At 38.8% G+C, this 20528-nt stretch overlaps 1 protein-coding gene across 13 annotated transcripts in view; it reads right to left on the bottom strand.

The window, feature by feature from the left end:
* The window catches only part of Magi2 (membrane associated guanylate kinase, WW and PDZ domain containing 2), a 1223070-nt gene that overhangs the window by 537624 nt on the left and 664918 nt on the right, over window positions 1-20528 (bottom strand). For 12 of the 13 annotated variants that reach the window (XM_063233871.1, XM_063233916.1, XM_063233891.1 and 9 more), the window contains one exon: window positions 2376-2495. In XM_063233871.1, the coding sequence (XP_063089941.1) occupies window positions 2376-2495 (120 nt within the window). Of the gene's footprint in view, window positions 1-2375; window positions 2496-2587; window positions 2743-20528 lie in introns of those variants that run through there. The other variant, XM_063233944.1, reaches the window with a different exon arrangement.

The following is a 20528-nucleotide window of genomic DNA, read 5'->3' as shown; positions in this document are numbered from 1 at the left end:
TCCAGTCTCCTTAAGGGCTCTAAAGAGGTGAGCAAGGAATGCAAATGCCAGGAGAGAAGTGAGCAAGGATCCGTGCACTGCGAGAGGGACACAGGTAATATAGAGCACCCTGACATTTATTAGAGCATCAGCAAGCCAGGCTGGTACTGGGAAGGCCCCACAAATGCGAAAGCTCTCACTCAGGTCTGTGTTTGTCCCGCTGAGCAGCACACGACTGCAACTGTACAATCTGAAAGCACCACCAGCAGAAAAAGCATTGCTTGTCATTCTGGACAAGTAGTTCCTTAAGTGGTAGTTCTATGGCCAGCCCTGCAGGAAGGCAGTAGGTGTCTTAGAAACTGAACATTACTGGATTCTTAGCTAAAGTTGTAGGAAAACCTAAAGATTCAGAGATTTGAGAAATTTTTCTTGGTGGCTACCCAAGTTGGCTATGTGATCTGAGGAAAGAGATTTGCATTTACCTATGTACACACTTTATATTTGTAAATAATGGCATGGTATCATGGATGATGTCACTTTTGGAAATTAGACTTATTACACAGCCTCAGCTGTGTGTACTCTGGAGGTGATGAAGCAGGGTGTACTCTCAGTACTCGAAAGATGGTAAAGAAGAATCAGGCTGATTGACGATGGCTTACAAAACTTGGTAACATTTACTTGGTCTTCGGATATTAACTTTAAAAATTAAATGGAACCTGAAATGCAACCTAAACTATATTTAAAAATACTGATATTAAATTTCATAACATCAAGTATAAGAACAATGAAAAATTTTAAATAAATGTTTGCTTTAATTTTTTCCAGCTTACATATTTTGATGAAACAGTCTTTATTTTGATAAACAAGATAGAAAAAGCCATATTGTTAATCAGGCTGCTCTTGGAAGGGTCCTGTCTGTTAAGTCATTGGTTTTTCACTGCACATACATTTAAATAAGGTAATTAAATGCTATATATTACTATTGTTAGATATGTAGACTAGTGACTGTCACTGTCACAAAACCCATCAGAAAATATTTTATAAAATCTATTGCTTATTTATTCTGCTTATGTGATGTATTTTCCATGATTTATTCAGAGAGCACTTTCATACATAATTTAAAGCAGCTTTACATGATCAACACAGCTTATTTACAATATTTTAAATTAATTTCTACTATCTTTTATTTTCAACAATATAATGAAGATATAATACTTACACAAAGTCATTTCCTGTATATTTTTGCCAATTTTCTGAAAATATGACAACAAATGAATATCTCAGCCATAATTTAGACAAATGTCTCAGTTTAAATTATCTTAGGAATGCTGGATAATAGAAGAAATTTCAATACTTTTAACAATCTCAAGATACTAATTTTGTAAATAGCTATAGTCCACTAAACTATGTAGCTAAGCAAATGGAGGAAATTATTGACTGTCCAATCAACTTATTTTATGCCAGGTGGTAGAATTCAGTCAGATGAGCTAAATTATTACTTATATAAATTTTGATTTTAATATCATTTATTATAGTTCTGTAAAACTAGATACAACTTTGAATTTAATAATAGTATATGTGCATATGAATTACATACACAAATAGCTATGAAGTAGGAATGAATGGTCTTGGTTTCTACTTTCCAGTAATGCTAAAATCTTATTACACATGCACAGACACACAGCTTCATTAGACATAAGCCAAATGCACGTAAGTGTTACATGATTGTCCAAACATGCTCATAGCAGCACATTATTATTTATTTTCAGGGCATTCATTCAGCCTTTTACAGATATACTACAAAGTTTCCACGACCCTATGTAGAGCTACATTAGGACTGAAGTAAATTTTGGGTTGTATTATGCTGCAGTGTCCTTTCCACTGAAGCACACTTTCCAAATTGAAGGTTTTGGGTTCATTTGGTGCTCACATCTGACTCGGGGAGACGTGCTATGGGAGTGGAATGTAGGGATTCATGTGCAGGTCACATTTTTGTGTCCCCTCATTTTGCAAGGGAGGCCAGAGAAAGCAGCCAGTGAGAGGAGCAAGCTGAGAAAATCACACACAGATGCTGACAGGACTGGACGCCAGCGCTGCCCCCAACTCTCCAGTAGAAGAGTCCCAGAGTTAGAGACACTCTATGTAGAGATTACAGCTCAGCCTCAAGAAACAACCACAAGGACACTTCACTAGGTACAAATATACGTTTTTCTCTCAGGCTTTTAAGAGTAGAATTAATTCAGATGTATTTCCACTTGCTCCCAAAAGTGTCTTGTTAAAGCTCTCAAACCAGAACCACAAGCACATTGCTAATCCAGTATTTTCATATATTTCAATCAAGTAAAAAAGTAAAAGAGACCCAGCAAGCAATGGATTTCTCAGGAAGGTGTGCTTACCTTCATAAGTCCCACTTTCCAGGAGAGCCCCGCTTTTCTCCAATTCCATAAAATCTTCCACAGTGATGAAAATGTAGTCCACTCCCGGGACCTCGCCCTCCTTATGTGGCCTTGTGGTGCCTGAAGATGGGAAATTAAACAAAAGAAAGACGCTCAATGAGTTGTTGCTGAACTTCAGAAATACCACCATACTTCTGAATATGCAAACACACTTGTTTCTGCATCATGGGAGCTGGCAGTTTGCATTTGTCCTTCTGTTTGTTTGGCAACAGAAAGTAGCAGAGGGTAAAGATAAAAGTAAATACACAAAGCGATTTTTCTCTATCAAGCTTGTAAAGAGTTTGCTGCCACAGAAGTGGGCTGCAGAGGGTTTTTTGGTGAAAACTGCAGACCACTGTGTCCCTTTTGAAGAGGTGGTTTGAACAGTGGCCCAGGAGTCTGCAAGCTCAGCCAGTTACACACTGCACTCCTATGAATGGCCCCCTATTGTTCAGTACAAAGCTGTGCTATGCCACAAAAGACAATGGACCATAGAAGTCCTAGCAAAATGTCAATGTATCTTTAAAGTTTTGTGACCTGATTCCTTTGGGGGAGATTATCTGTTAGATTTTATTTGTTGATTTTGCACCCAAAATACCTTGGGTTAGATGCATAGGCATAACATTTTTACCCTTGCAATTCAATAACTGGAACTGAGCAATAATTAAAATGGTTATGGTGGTAACATCATCTAACTTCGTAGGGGAAAGTTTTCCTTGGCTTCGTTGTACAGGCTGATACCTCACTGCCCCTGCCGTGGCCTTCATTTTTTCCTTCATTACTGATTCTAATTCTGATTGAACTGGGAGGTGACACCTTACATGGGGCCACTGTTCCTGCCCCACTTACAGTGGAAACTGAGGTACAGAGGCTCAGCTGAGGATGACAGCTGCTCAGCTTGCGGGAACACAGCTTCCAGGCTGGGTGTGCAGCTCGCGATGCTGGACCACGGACACAGAGGAGTGTCTTCCGTTCTTCCTCTTCTCCTTTCCCTAGCCCAGTGGCTCTTCCCTTTTGAGCACTTTCTTTCCTTTCGCTTTCACAATATTGATTGTATAGTTTGGATCTTATTTACTCTTTTTTTTTAAAACAATTTTACATTTTAATTTTACTCTTTGAATTTAAAATCTTTATCAACTTGGTCATGAATATGGGTGGTTAGTTATTTTTCTGGTTCAAAATTGAACTGCAAATGAGAAGTATAAGCCAATGTCAGGATATATGATCACTTGGAAAGCAGATTCACTGTAAAAAATTTTATCAAATACATTTTCTTTGTTTCTTTTTTTTTTTTTTTTTGGTACCGAGGAACGAACTCATGACCTCGTGCTTGCCAGACAGGTGCTTATGCTGCTGAGCTAAATCCCTGGCTCAAATACAATTTCAAAGATGTGAACATATTATTTCCTAAAATTAAATTGTACAACCCTTCTGTGGGAATTGCAAAACACTTTTTTCTATAATCATGCTTAATTACTTCCCCAAAATTTGTTATTTTATCTAGTTAACTAAGAATTTCCTACTCCTTTCATGCTATAAAATATAAACCTCCCACACCTAGTACACATAATGTTGTCAAATTAAGGTTTCTATGAGAACCTTAATTTCCAATATCCTGACTTTTATGTATTTAACACTTATGAATTAAAAGGGCACAAAAAGAGTTTTTGGCAATCAATTTGCTTTTTGATTTATTTAGCATACACTCTAATCATTAAGAAAAATCACATAACAAAGATTCAATTTTCCTACTAATTTATTTGCATATTTCAGAAGTTACATGCTTTGCTCAATGAACTGCTTGCATTCTGGTAATGTATTCCTAGCACGAGGTGCACACAGGAGCCCACGCTTGAGGGCAATTTCCAGGGATGCTGACATTTCTGGGGCAACGCCTGGTACTAAACCCTCTGAGCATGTTTGTGGCAGCATTCTTACTGGCTTACAGAGTGGTTTTACACCTCTGTCTTGTACCTCAGACCTCTGTGCTGATTTCTTCCCTCTCTGATGCCTCAGTGACAGCTCCTATCCCTCGGTGACTGGCCTGCTTGCTACTGGAGAAACCTATGCTCCACAATCTCAAAAGCTACAATCTTGGTCTCTGACATCAAACTCACATTCTCTTTTTTTCTGTTCTAATTACGATTTCTACTTCCTTGATCTCTTCATTTTTCCTCCTGTTTCCTGAACGTGGCTTCATCTGCCTCCCTGACTGCTATGGGAGGAGGAGCTGTTGAGAACCTCTCTGTTCCTTTAGCCCCCTTCATCACATCCCACTCAGAATCAGCCCTGAGCACAGGTCCTCCACTGGAGCTGCTACAGAAACTGTATGCTTCCACTGACAAAATACTCTGCATATTCGGCTTAGTCAGTTTGATTCCGAGGACTCTGGGATTCCTTGGAGAACTCTTTGGGCCTCTCTGTCACACACCACCATTTTCAATACTCAGTTTTGACTTTCTACAGAAGTCATGAATGAGCTCCATCTTTTCTGGGTAAAGTAGGAGACTACATGGAACCAAATTCCATAACATTTTCTACTTTCCATTTTCCTTACATTACCTTCCTATTTTCTCTTTTCTTCAAAAACTAATGCTTGATTGGAACTATCTACCCACCTTCCTAAGATAAATTCCATCTTAGCTTCCTTTCAATTTTTTTTTTTAATCGGTACCAGAGATTGAACTCATGACCGCCTGCTTGCATGGCAGGTGCATATGCCGCTGAGCTAAATCCCCAGCCCCTATTTTGTGTTTTTTAAAAACCAAAGTTACACATGCAGATATTTAAAACTTTCAAGCAGTCTTACAAAGCTTGTTATTTTTAAAAGAAAATCTCTAGCAGACCCCCCAGATATGCAGACAGACAGACACCCCCCCCCACACACACACATACACAGACACATTTTCTTTTATCCAGGAGCATACATAGTCAATACTCTTAACTGATTCTTTTGGCTTAACTTCACGTGTGTTAGGAATGCGCCTTTATTTTAATAACTACTTCTTAACTTTCCAGCACAGAAAAGGAGGATTTCACTCTGGCTGGTGCACAGTTCCATCCTCCCATGTACACTACTTTCTCCTTTCCTTCTCCCATTCTTCCATAGGGAAGAAATACAGTAAACAAATACTGTATTAGTCACTTTTCTAGTTGTTGAGACAAATACCTGACACAGCTAAAAGGGAGACAGGCTTAATTTGGGTTGAGTTTTTAGGAAATTCAGTCCGTAATTAGCAGCTCCGAAGCACAAACATCATGGTGGAAATGTGTGGTGGGGCAAAGCTGCTTAGCTTATGGCAACCAGGAAGCAGAGCATGGGAACACTGCGGGCCAGGAAAGTGTGAGGAACCACACTCTGACCCCAAGGACATGCCTCCACGATCCACTCAAGAAGTGTGCCCAACCCCCAGGCCAATCCAAAAGCCTTCCAGGCTGGGACATGCCAGAATCATCGCATCCTGCTCCTTGTAAACCTCACACCTGAACACATCTCCTTACACCATGCTTCATCTCCCAGTAATGATGCCAAGTTCATAATTGCACCTACTGTAACACAGTTATTCTGAGTACAAATGGAAACAACATTGCTTTCCCCAAAGTCTGAACAGTTGCATATTTTTCAATAATCCAAGTCAATGTCTCTTCTGAGACACAAGGAAAATGCTTATCTGTGAATCTCTGTTAAAAAAAAAAGTCAAGCTCCATAGTTCTAAGGTATGATGGTACAAGGTGAACATTCCAAAATGGAGGCATGGGGGAATAGAAAGAATGTGACTAAAGGAACACTGAAATCCAGCAGGCACACATTAAGGCCTTGTCTTGGTTATTTTTCTCACATTGCTGAGATAAAATACCCAATGTCCAAAATTAGGGAAGGAAAGGTAAGTATTTAGCTCACAGTTTATGGAGCTTTCAGTCTAATATCAATTGGCTCAACAGTTCATGGTGACAGAAGACAGCAACAGCAACACGAGCAAAAAGGGGAGGAGACAGAATAAGCCTCTTTCCTTCCTTAGATTGTACGCAGGCTACCCGCCCCGTGGTGGGTGTAGCATTCACCTCCATAATCTCAGCATTGGGCCACGAGTCAGTCACAAACCCTAGAATCCCAGCCCCATGAATGCATGAGGTTTGGGCAGAGGACATCTAGACACAAACCATAACAGCCCTGTGTCTCCATATCCAGCACTGGGGCACACGGTGCTGCGATATGAGTTCCAGAGGGCTCATGTGGACAGCCCCACCTCTATGGCCTTGCTGTTTGCAGCCCACATGGCCTCTTGCCTTGCTCTGTCTCTGTTCACTGCCTTCAGCTTTCTTCAGTAGATGTCTCGTGCTCCTGACATCTCAAATAGAAGCTCCTGAGGCTTCTTTCACACTTTTATTTTCATCCCACAGCTTCATGTACTGATCTCTCATGGCCTCTGCCTGGCCTCCCAGGCCTTTCTTTGAAATCTGGCTGGAAGCCTCCCACCTATGGCTCTTGTCCTGCATGCTGATGAAACCAGCATCACATGGACGATACCAGGTCTGTTTTCAGCAGAAGTAGTAGCCTGGTCCCTTTGGACCATGGCAGCAGCATCCTCTCAGTACTTGAATGACTAAGGATGGTGAAACTAATATAGGAAAACAATTCCCTAGGAGATAGGAGGTCACTCTTCTCAAATACAAGCTTAAAATTTTGCACCCTTGAGTCTGTGATAGGTGGGGTCTTGCTGATGTCTGAGACGCCCTCAAGTCATCTTTTTTCTTGTCCCTGCACAAAGCACTTGGTTCTTTTTTAATGCAGCAAATCGTTTTAGCAACGGCATCCCTAACTTTAAATAGTGTTCCTTCCAGGCCAACATTTAAGTTTTTTACATTTTTATGCTGTTTTTGGTCCCTTATTTTCCACGATAAATTTGACTAAAAGCAGCTGACATATTCATATTGCAGCCTAAAACTGAGCTGCTTTGAAATTTCATTTAAAAGAACAATTAGCCCATTGCCCCTTTATCTCATCTCCTGTAAAGTCTCAGGACATGGACCAAATGTAGACAAATTCTCAGCCAGAGGACAACACACACAGGCTCCAACTCAACTGCAGTTCTGGTTTCCACTTGAAACTTCCCGAGCCAGAACTTACTGGGCACATTCTTGTCAGCATTCTGTTCTTCCAAGCCTGACCAGACTCATCTTGCAGGCTCTGCTTTCATCATTCTAGGCGTCTTGAGTTGGGAATCTCCAAACTTTTCCAAAGACTCCTTTACCTCACGGTCAGGTACAATGACAGTGATGACCTGACTTCTGTGGTTCCAGTTTTGTGTGTTCATCAGTTTTGTTATTACTGAGACCAAACACCTGACACCCACCATGCACAGGAGCGGAAGTTTAATTTGGCTCATGGTTTCATAGGATCCAGTCCTTAATTAGCTGGCTCCAAGGCAGAAATATGGTGGAGCAAAGCCACTTAGTTTATGTCAGCTGGGAAATAGAGCAGGAGACAGTCCCAGAGAGCAAGGTATGTAGCACCGAAGGTCAAGTCTCCATGAGCCGCCCAGACACACCCAGAAGTGTGCTTTCCTACTTCTCTGGGGATCAGAATGCCAATCTTATTGGCATCCACCCCCACTGCCACCACTACTTGGTATGCACATTAATGAGAGTACATGAATGTGTTCCCAGCTGAACTATGCAGTACCTTTTGCATAACTTTTTGATTACTTCTGATTCATACTTTTAATTCTAATTTCCTATATATTAATCACTAATTCAATTAATGAACTCTTTCCTTGTTAAACAAATCTCCTCTCAAAATATGCAAATCTGTGCAGTATTTCCTCAAGTTTCTCATGGTACCTGCTAATCTGCCCCTTTCTGGACTGTTTAGTTTGCCACACAGCTGCCACCCTGGGACCATCTGTCACTACCTTGAACTGTATATTGTCTTTCCCAGATCCCATGCCTATTTTTGTGGTCTGTATCCTCATTTTGGCAGAGCACATTTGTCAGAAGCCTCCTATCAAAGGTAGCATAGAAGCATCACTGTTCTGAGACTTTGCATATTCAAAAATGTCTTATTCCACCCACACAGGTGGCACATCTGACAGCACTTGAGCAAAATATTATAATAAAAGTGTATTTCACCATCTTACTCTCCGTTCATCTCATCACCAATCTTCCAGTCACGCTGGGTTTAAACTGTCCCTCCCAGTGGCTTTTTCGTCTCCCCTGACTCTCCCATCTCACCTGCAAACACATGGCAAGTTCCCTGCCCTGTAACTCCTCAAAGTCACCATCCCCATCTGCACTACATCTCAGGCAAGTGCTGTCCACCTGGACCACCTGACAGCTGTGTCACGAGTGTGCCTCTTCCCTCTCTTACTTGTCACTGCACTCCCTGATTAGCCCTGGCAAAGCACAGGCCGACCATGTTCTCTCTCTGTCTGCTGAATCTACTCAATCTCTGTCAAGAAAGTTGGTTTAAAAAGCCAGGGAGAGGAAAATACCAAGCTAAAATGAATCAGGAGAATTTTAGAGTCTACTATTGATAAAAAAAGAGCCATTGTCACTATAAGCCGAGTGTAGACTTTCTTCCCGTGGACTTGCCATGATGGAACCTGTGAGAGGACATCCTTTAAGGGTTTTCTGCTGACATCTGAGAAATGCAAATGAAAACTTCAGTGAGTTTCCATGTCCGGCCAGGAAGAACAGTTATGATGAGGAATACAAAAGACAACAAAAGCTGGGCGGAAATGAAGCTTCCTGCACTGTTGGCGGGACTATAAACCAGTTAAACCACTCTGGAAATCAGTATGGAAATTCCTCAAAAAAACTAAACATAGGATTGCCATCTGATCCAGCTATACCCCTTTTGCATATATTTTAGAAAGAACTAAAATCAGCACACAACTTTGATGCATGCATAACTGTGTTAATAGTGGCATAATTCCTAAGGACCAAGCTATGAAAACCGCCTACTTTCCGGTCAACAAACACAGCAGAATATTACTCAGCTGCAGAGAATGAAATCACATAATTTACATGCAGACGGATAAAACAGTGACGATCGTGTGGAGTGAAACAGGTCAGGCTCAGAAAGCTGAATTCCACATCTTCGCTGACGCGAGAAGTAACTAAAGGTGATGAAGAAGGAAACAAAGACAGGAGAGACGATTAGAAAATCTAGGAGGTAGGCTTTTGGAGGTGGTGAAGGGACAGGGTAAGAAATGGGGCTAATGTGACAGAAAAAATCAAGTTATAGTTTTAAAAAGCTAAAAAACCTTTTTTCTGCTCAAGCAATATCTTCCCTATAGGCCTCCACTGTGTTATTCTCATCTCTTTCTCTAACCTAGAATTTCCACCATTAGAATTGCTGTCTAGTTTAGACAAAAGAGAAATTTTGTTTACTCACCTATCAAGCAATATTGGGAGGCAGAGAGACCTTGATTCTATTTTAGGGAGATTCACTAAGTTCTTACGAAATTTCACTTATGTCACAAATTGGTTAGTTTAGCTTCGGTCATCTGACTTAATACACTGGTGGTCAACTTAGGTGTTGAACTTTCTGACTTATTTTCATAAATTTGACTACACACAATGGATTCTGAGGACTGATTATGTGTCTGCACAGACATTTACATATCATCCCTCACTTTTAATAGAAGGTGGAAGCACGATATGATAAAAAGGTTTTCAGCATTAAAGTTCAGCATATCTGCATTCCTCCTTTGTTTTAATATCTTACATATGTGACATGGATTAAAACATTATTTATTATAAACATTATTTATCATCAGTTTTTCTCAGCATGCACCAAGGTAAATAATAAATATGAAAGGCATTATCAAAAGGAAGAACATGAATGTCATGCCAACAATATTATTATTATTCCTCTTTAGTAATATTAATGGTCCTATGGAGAATATTGCATTTTAGCAACTATTATATATGGTATCTTATTTGAGAAAGTTCCTAGGCCTAGAGATATAAATCGTCTCTTAAAAAACCTGAGTGTAAAGAAACATAATTAAAGATATAAGCCCATTTTCCCTGATGGAACCCTAAATTGTGGTGTACAGAAATGTAGGCATTACTTACAAAGGCCTTTCTTATCTTTCATTAGACAGACACATGCATAGTTGGAGCCCAGGATAAAAGAGTTTCATGTCATTTGCCGAATCAATTGAAAAGTGTGAAAATGGTCATAAAAACTGATTAGCAGCTCATTTAATTTTACCCAAAGGTACAGCATCTTGAACAACACTCACCAGAATAAAACAATTTTACATCTATCTGCCCAGGAAGAAAAGATATTAGTGTTAACTAAGTTGGAATACAGAGGCTGAAAAAAGAGAAAACCATTGGATATTTATGGACATCTCTTAGAAAAGTAATATGATTCTAAAAATAAGGCAAATACATATGAAATGAGGCAAAGTGGTGGGAGGTGGCGATTTGCGGCTAAAGGTAATTAATATCTAGACTGAAAAAACAGTTAAAGCGAATTTGTTGAAATGGTTACTTACGTTATTTTTATGCTGAAATAATTACACCTGCTTTCCCAGCTCAAAGACTGGGAATAGAGAGTTAGTATGTGGCAAGATCAACAGTAACAGCTGTCATCAGGCAGGAGGGGACACGGGGGGGGGGGTAAAAGAGTCGCACAGGTGACTCAAAGCTCACCTCCACACTGCTCTGCTTTGTGTGGCTGGGATTTTCCAAAGTGTTACCTAAAAAATCCGAAGTAATTTTTCTTACCCAAATGCTGGCTTATATACTCAATTCTGTATTTTCCAGACCACTTTTCCAAAGGAAAACCAAATACAGCTAAAGGAGAGGAAACACTGCTGAGCATTTTATCTCCTAATGTGTAATTTCTCTAAAAAGAATGGTTATTTATTAATTGCTAAATTAAGTACTGTATGAATAACACCTTCATCATCAGGTAATGAAAGCGTATGGCACTTATGCTCAGAAGACGGCTGAAGAGAATGAGCCTCTAACAAATGATTTGCTTGCTGATAAACAGTGAAAGCACATGAAAGCCACTTGTCATTTTGTTACCATGGCAATGGGGGTGCCAGTGGCTTTTCCTTCCTGCTTTTTAAAATGAACGAGCATTTCCCCTTTTGTCTTGTGGAGCAATGAGCATGACATTTGTCATGCATGTAATTCTAAAGCACATTACCTTTCAGCTTTCTGATAGTTCGTAATTCTGTAAAAATACTTCTAAAAAGTCCCAGGCTTTACAGAAAAGCAGTATTACCTAGACGACCATGGTTCACTGCTTTAATGCTCTGTATTACAACCCATTTTATGTGCCGAAAGCTCCTCAATGCCTGTTGCATGGGCAGGGCAGGCACCCCCTGCATATTTGCTGAAGAACAGACTTGGAATTGATCATCAATAGTCAGTGTGTCGTAAGCAGATGGGTCACTGCGAGAACCTGAGGCACCGAATTCCGTATGTCCACGTGTGTCTCGAGTCTCTCAGTCTTCCTGGGGTTTGTCAGCTGCAAGCTGGAGGAAATCAAACTTGACAGCTAGCGTGACTTCCCCTGGATTGACCTTTAATTAACTCACTCTTAGGTTCCTGAAAACACTTCTTTGGTTTGTCTGTTACTCATTAGCAAGTATGAGCTCTAGCACCAGATTTGTGCTTCTGCCCCCATTACAATATTCATAAGATCCTTTTGCTGAAGCCTCCAGTCAATTTTCACATAACTGGCCTAGGTCTCGGAATTTATTATATTGATTGTTAAACACATAAAATCTAGAAGTACGGTTTTACACTGACGTAGAGCTAAAGTAGGCAAAGCAAATTGTATGGTTTTAATCACTGAATCTTATATAGCAGTTTATAAAGTAACATGAACCTTACAGATTTTAGGTTACTGATGGGTAGATTCAATAAGGGATTGGTTTTGAGTAAAGCCTGCAGTGATTCAGTTTTAAATCTTCCTCGTAGGTATAAAAGTGATTAATGGCCACAATGAAAATTCCATATGTTTTATTTTATTTTTAAAATTTAATTAAGCTTACTGGTACAGTTTAGGTATATAAGATGGTCACTTTCATCATAGGGGTTTTGTAAGGGTACATGATATACCTTGATTTGTCTTTTTCTTTTAATCACTCTTCCCCTCATTTACAAAGCTTTTTTCAGTTTTATCCTTCTTTTCCCATACTTTCCCTTTCTTCCTTTCCCCTCTTCCTCTGTAATCCCCTTTTCCTTTTGAACAGTTTCTTCCCATTTCAGCATATCTTTTGTGTAATTTGGTTCCTATTTACACTCTCAGTTTCTCACACCAGCAAGACCATGTGATATTTGCACCTGTGTGTCCGATGTATTTCACTTAAGATTATAGTCTCAAGGTCCATCCATTTAGCAATCAATGAAATAACAGACTTGTAGATTAAGTATGTATGTTTTTAAACAAGAGACTGAAGATTCGGCAGACCCATGTTTTAAATGCCAGCAGTTATTTTTACATATTTTTAACTGTGTATTGCTCTAAACCTTGATAATTATTTCAAAACTCATCTCCTAAAACAACAGGCTGCTAACTATTGTTTGAAGCAGCCCTGGCATATGCCAACCATGTAATTATCTTTCAGAAACAGAGGCCGTATTTAAAAAGAAACATCTCCATGAACGTCTTAGATGGAAATGTTCATATTATCCTTGCACTTCTAGACTGACTAAGGTTTTACATTGTCACAGTTTGGACAGAAGCAACACCAGCTCCACACTCGGGATGCATCCAGGCCACACTGAGGCCTCACTGGGCAACATCGGCTGGTGCCCCAGCTCCCTAGAGTTCCTGGCCATCAGGCCCGTGCAGGAGGCGGGACCTGCATTTCTAGCAAGTCCTTCAGCCACTTGTCACCTGACACCGCAGGTACCAGTGAGCCACCAGCCAGGAGGTAAGCAGCACCGCTCCAACCCGATTCATAAAAGAAACCCAAAATAATGAGGAGTGTGAGGCATCACTTTGAATTTGGCCCTAGAGGTGCGTGCTGGGTTCACAGGCAACGTGCTGTAATCTGCATCAAACAGGCAACGCTTCATTTCCTGGTGAGCAGGTGAACAGAGTCCTAAGAAGTTCACTGGACCCATCCATTGCTCTCTCCTGCCACATGTGTGGTTGCTTTTATGAAGTTGGCTGAATGGTCTTTTGAGAGTGAAGTTGGTAAATAGTGGACCTATTTTCATTGATGGCTGCCTGCAAATAATTTTCATTATTATTTAAAATAACATAAAATATTTTGACCCCCATGTGATCTGATGCTTGAAAAACACAGCAAATGATTCTAGCATACCAGAATGATCAGTGATGAAATGGCAAGAAAAGGCAAGTGTCTGGGGCCAGGGACATAGCTCAGTGGCAGCGCCCTCCTGGCACAAGCACAAGGTCACAAGTTCAACTCCAGGTTCAAAAATGAAACAAAACAAAAACAACAAAGATAAAACAAGTGTCTAATGCAAAGTTCTCTTCCATTAAGGAAAAGTATGGTGGGTATAAAAAATACAAGACACCAATGAAACATCTGCAAATGTCCAAAAAACGGAGAAATAATAGCATTGCATTATCTCCCTAATTATGAAGTGCAAAGTTATATTTTCTATTAAATTATGAAGTACAAATTCTATACTTTTTACAAAAATACTCATCAAACTAAACTAGGTTATGAGTAGCATGCACTTTGGAATTAGTACCCATGAAGCTTGATATGACAAGTTATTTAGACAAACATATTCTTTCACAAATTCCAAGATTTCACTTCTACAAGAGTCCCTGGTTTAAAAGCACTAGAGTAAATGAGGGGTAAAGATGAGAAATGTTAACTAAAATCAAAATTTTATTTTGTTGCTGTTAATTTCCTGAATTTAAAACACGTGAAGTCAAGAGAGAAAGGCGGTGTCTAGGATGGCTTCTGAAGCTGATGTATGCATGAACATTTTCTACATCAAGACTTCCTACACTGAATGACTGGATGTAATAGCCACCATATTTAATTATCAAGACATCAGTGACCTTTGACATACAAACACTCTCACACTGAGAGTAAAGGAAAGCAAATGATTTCATTTATTCAATCAAATCACCACTAATTTGTTCACAAAGAATTCAGACCCTAGTTCTTAACCATTTCTTTAAATCAAAGTTTATCTGATTTCTGAGGAAACCTTACTTTCATAAAACATATTCCTCCTACATATTCTGCCTTTACTTCACTTGCATTCAGAGCATACAATAATACACCGGTGGTGGGACAGAGACATGACGAGGTAAAACGACTCAAACACATAAAATCAGATTCCTAGAGAGCTACCCTTTTCCTGTTTGATGTAGTCTCAATGCATCCACATCCAACAAACCTAAATCCAGGATAAAAGAACATACTATTCTTCCCAATAGAATAAGGCAGCAAGCCATCATGTCAAGATTCTTGAGAATTAATTTCCCAATTTTTTAAGAGTAGAAGAATATTGACCCTTTTGTGACACACTGACTTACTTTGGAACTTATGCTTTTATTCTTCAATACTTAATTTAGATATGTTCTCTAACTGACATTCTGCAGGATTAATAAAAAGGTATTTTGATTCTCAAATTTATTATTTAACAGATGCTTCAAGATTACACACTGAGCTTACAGAAAGTATAGATCAGTGACTTTTTATAGAAATGTTATATGTTTAGTTTGAAGCTGTTATATCCTGCTTATGTAAAATTAATCTGGGCCAGAACTAGAATGCAAGATACCACCAGCCCCCTGAGCACTGTGACCTTCATTGCATAGAAGGTTTAGTGGATCATAATTTTATTCTTTTATCACTATTAGGATCTTGCATGACATTAAATTTTAGTAGCACCATATGTCTCTACGGCATCTTGATTCATTCAGCATTGTTCAAGGCAGATCATAGAATACAAAGTTTACAGAGTATCAGAAAGTACAGATGATGCTAAAAAGGTAGTTAATTATTCAGATATTTCAAAACATTGAAACGCTTATGAAAATATATGATATAAAACATGTATTTGCCTGTTTTTTATTAAAGTTTTCAAACATACATAATCCAATTCATTGATCATTGCATGACTTCTTATTTTGTAGTTGAAGAACAACAAAATAGAAATTCACAGCTCAATTTCCCTATGCTGAACAAAATTATAGAACTGGGGGATACGACAGCAGCCACAGCTGATAAACTCTCGATTCCACACACCTGCCAGTGAGCACCCCTGCATAGAACATATCTGCTTATCTGGGAGGCAGGCAGTCCCTGCACCCAGTCTGATATTACTGTGGCCCACACATCCTGTGGCCTGTCTCTGCCTCAAGGAGCTGAGGAAAAATGAAAATATATTTGACTAGGTAATATCATCAGCATTCTTAGAAGAGAGAAAACATAAACCCATAAACCATTTTATGCCTCTGGAGGGAAAAGAAGTGTGTGTGGGTATTTCTGCCTCTTTGTGTCTTAAACATCAGACACACAGTCAGCAGCTTTAGGTCTACAGGCTCCTTAGTCTTCAGGGCAGAAAGCCCCTGTGCACACATCGCTCCCTCAGGGCTCCACGGCCTTAGTGCCAGGCCAGCGTGCTCGCTCCTGACTGGACACAAAGGAAAAGTGATACGGGGGAAGCAGTGTGCATTGTGAGCTGACAGTGTTCGCTTGGGATCTGTGTCAGAAATTTTTACATAAATTTATCAAAAGTGCACTTCAACAAACACACAGCTGCAGTTCTGTGAGCTCCTGAACCCTTATTTCTGAGGCTTGCCATTACTGTAGGAGGTAAAGGGAAGTTGTATGAGTTAAAAAAAATAATTAAGGCATTTTTTAAAAAGGAACTAATTAAGGCATTTCTGGCATGAAAGATACTGAGTTAATAATGAGATATCAAAATAATTATATTTTTAAGAGAAATGTTTGTGACTTTAGAGAAATAAAACCTTACCTTCTTTATAGAGAACAGGAAACAAGCTGACTTGTCAGGATTAATTGAGACACAGTTTGAAATAGAGATAAAGACATCATAGATTCAACAGCTGACTTAGAAACCAAAACAGTGGCTGGAGAGCCTGCGTTTCAGAGAGGGAGAGCCCTCTGCTTTTACACACAAACAACTGTGCTTTAGAAGAACGGCCGGAGGGTCTGGGATTTGCAAAACCTCAACACAGAGGTGGCCAAGATACAGTGCAGGGCACTAAGGAGTCTGTATCAGTGTCAACACCTCCAAGTGCATTTGGCACTCCCAAACAACGCCGAGTGAATCTATTGTCTCCCCTGTTGGACCCAAACTATTCTTCTGGGCTAGAGGTCGGCAAACTTCTTCTGAAAAGGCTGGATAATATTCAGGCTCTGCTGACAACGTTATCTCTGTTGCAGCCTCTAAACTCTGTGATTACAGGTGTGAGCGGCCACAGACAATACACTGATAAACGAGAATTTTTCAAGACAGTGGGTGAATGACCCTTGCAAGCACTTGCCCACTTCTGCATTTGGTTTCTGAGACTTTTGTCTCTGAGCTTTGCAAATCACCAAGATGCAACCTACTGAAGGCACGGGCAGGCAGGACCTCGGCACGGAGAAACCAGCGGCCCTTTCTGAAGGTGTGTCAATCTCAAGTGTAAAAATTTCCAGGTGAGTCCCTTCGCACTTTGAAAACATGCACCGTTAATCAGGTAGTTTGGGAAAACACAGAAACAAAAGTGGGGGGAAATATCCGAGAAAGGAATGTAGGTATTTGGTTCTCAAGAAGCAACGCAAGGCTGTGCTTAAGGGCTCTCGGCTTAATCGGAAGAGCAGACATTAAGTCCGCTCTTAGAGGGAACACAGTGAACAGGTTCTCCAGACCCCAGGAGATAACAATGTCTTGCTGATATTGTGTCCATTTCAGGGTGCAATCACATGAGCAATGCTCAGGTAGGGTACAAAAGGTAGCAGGTCTTTTACATGGGACGAAGCATGGATTCTCTCAGTGCTCCTGAGCCTACATGAATACTATCACATTAGATATGAAATATCCCATAAATAGTCTCCATGTTCCCATGGGACTTAAGTTATTTGTTATTTGTTAAGGAAACTGATGTGACAAATGTCTTGTTTCTTGACATAAATGTTAATAATGACACAATAAAGTCATATGTGACCAATATATACAACTATACAAGCTTTAAATTTAGGGCCATTGCTCAATAAAATTAGCATAGTATATGAAAGTAAGGCAAAGAATGAATTAGGTTAGGTAAATCAAAATATTTGAGTCTTCATCATATTAAAGCAAAGTTTGAAATCAGCTTAGTTAGAGGACTCTCTCTTGCTGAGACAATCAGTTTTTTAAAAAATATATTCAGTAGTATGTCTTAGTAAACTTCAAATGTTTATTAATTTATCATTTGTTCAAATATATATGAACTATTGAGAATGAACATCTACTAGGAGGAAAGGAAAAGGTATGGTCAATAAACATAGCAAAGCACAGAATTATATGCTAACTTTCTTATTCTAGGTAGTGGCAACAAGCATTAATATTTACTGGGCTCCAACCTTGACTGTGTACTTTGCACGTGCTATTTCTTATTTTTCTGTGTACCTGTGTGAGGGAGGGCGCACTATGCCCTTGTGACAGCGCGAGTGATTGGTTGCAGAACAGGACCAGTGAAAGACAGTGTCAGACTTCAAATCCAGGCAGCCTGGTCAGACAGGCCAGGCTCCTGAGCAACATGGCTGTCCCCGCTCACTCATGGAATGTCCAGCAGAGAAATCCTGGCAGATTAAGATGGGAAGCAGGTGGGAGTGTGGATTTCCCATAGATCACAGGGCACTCCATCAAGGACTATGCTAGGTGGAAATAGTAACTCTAGGAATCAATATCTTACGGTGACATAGGGGCAAAGAAGACAGTCTTTGAATTGTTGCTGAGGTCGAGTAGGGATGTTCAGAAAAATAACTCAGAACCCAGAAAGTACCTGGGGACCAAAAGGAAAGTGATCCTTAGATACTCCAAATTTGTTGAATTGAGACTTTGCCAAAATTTTAAAGGAAATATAACAGCTCCAAGGAATCAGTAAAGAAAAATATAAGTTTTCTAAAATTTAAAAATTTTAAGTATTAGAAGAGATTTTAGTTATGTGGGACATAAGGTCCTTTTGTAAAGAAATATGACTTGTAAAATGTGGTTAGTTTGAAGAAATTTTGAGTGTTTGTGTAGTGCCTATACTGACTGATAAAAAAATTAAACTGAAAAAAATTGCATCTTCCTAGAGATCTCATTACTTGGATACACACGATGTCAGTCTATCGTTGTAAAATTATTCTTAAATGGTAAATATGAGGATAGACATAACATGTATATTTTGAATCTTTTGAAAAGAGACAGTAAAAAAGCAAAATCAGTAACAAAGTGATTTAAATATATGACAGCAAGACTACAAAGACTGAATGAGACCAAAACTATGCTATTTAAGATTTGTATATCATCCATGGAGTGATGTATCACTTAATGATTGACTGTGATAAATTAAAGATGTGAAATAAGCCTAAATAATCTCTAAACACAGACACATAGATACACACATTAAAAACCAGACTATACATTGAATTAAAAAATAAGAGTCATCCATGTGCTGCCTATAAGAAACACATTTTTTTTTAAAGTATTGGGAATCAAACTCATGACCTTATGCTTGCCAGGTAGGCGCTAACACCATTGAGCTAAAACCCCAGCCCAAGAAACACATTTTAAATATAACAACACACAAAAGAGAAGTGAAAGGATAGAAAAAGTTATGCCACGCTATCAAGTTACAGTCATACAGAATATACAGACTTCAGACAAATATTATTAATAGGTACAAAGTGGGTCATTTAAAAATAATAAAGGGTTCAGTTTATTAGGAAGAAATAAGTCTGATAGGTTTATGTATCTAGTAAAACAGATTCACAATTTTTGAAGCAAAAACATAAGAGCAACAAAGAGAAACTGACAATTTCACAATTACACTGAAATTTCAGCACTGCTTTCTCTAAATTTTATAGAACAAGTAGACAGAAAATCAGTAAAGATAACAGAACTCAAAGACATTATTAACCAACTTAACCTAACTGACATTTATAGAATGCTCTATTTTACAGGAGCATGAAACACATTCTTTTCAAGTACACATGGAAAATTTGACAAGTAGATAATATTCTGAGTGATAAAAGGTTTCAATTCTAATAAACAAATCATAAAACTAATCATAACAAAATTCCATCAGAATATAATAACAGGTATGGAAAATTCAATTAGGAAGCTAAGTAATACACTTCTAAATAGACAGAAATAATCTAAATAGACAGAAATAATAGTAAGAAATAAAAGAATTATTAGAAATTACTTTTTAAAAAGTTAAAATAAGAAAATATAAAAATCATGTAATATTTCCAATTCATGAATCTAAGAGACAATTACTATCTAAATATGTTCATTAGAAAAGAAGAAAGTGCTCAACCAAATTACTTTAGATACTAAGAACAAAAGTAAAGACTAAGAAGAGAAAAAAATATGAAAAAGACTGAAGTAGAAATTATTAAAACAAATGGAAAACAGAATGGAATTAACAACTAGCTCTCTGAGCCAATAAGAAACATTGATAAGCCTGTTGAATTTCTATGAGAAGAAACAATTCACAGGTATCTCTTGGTATATAGGGGAGGTTGGATCCAAAGTTCCCCATGTATACAAATCTCCCCAAGTCTGTAAGTTCTCAAGTGCTTTATATAAAATAATGTAGTAATTGTCTCTAATGGAACTCATAGCAGGCATGTAAGATTGGCTTACCATTCTAAAACTAATCAATAAAGTTTGCTATATTAGCCAACTAAAAAGGAAAATATTTTCACTATTTCAATAGATAGTAGGAGAAAATTTGACAAAATCCAACATCTCTTCTTGCTACAAACTCTCAATAAATTAGGTTATGGATAGTGATATGCAGAAATATCATTTATCTAAAGTTTCCAGTACACGCAACTTGTTTACAAATAGAAACACACACAGCAAAGTACAGGGGGGAAATGTGGGCCACTATGAACACAACCCCAGTCAGCTGAGCACCTCTGAAGGACCAGCCAA

This window comes from Cavia porcellus, unplaced genomic scaffold (genome assembly GCF_034190915.1).
Source record: "Cavia porcellus strain 051 isolate PalLab524CR breed Dunkin Hartley unplaced genomic scaffold, mCavPor4.1 scaffold_2, whole genome shotgun sequence".
Taxonomy (NCBI): domain Eukaryota; kingdom Metazoa; phylum Chordata; class Mammalia; order Rodentia; family Caviidae; genus Cavia; species Cavia porcellus.
The sequence above is the reverse complement of the archived record's forward strand: the minus strand, read 5'-3'. Positions and strand labels throughout refer to the sequence as shown.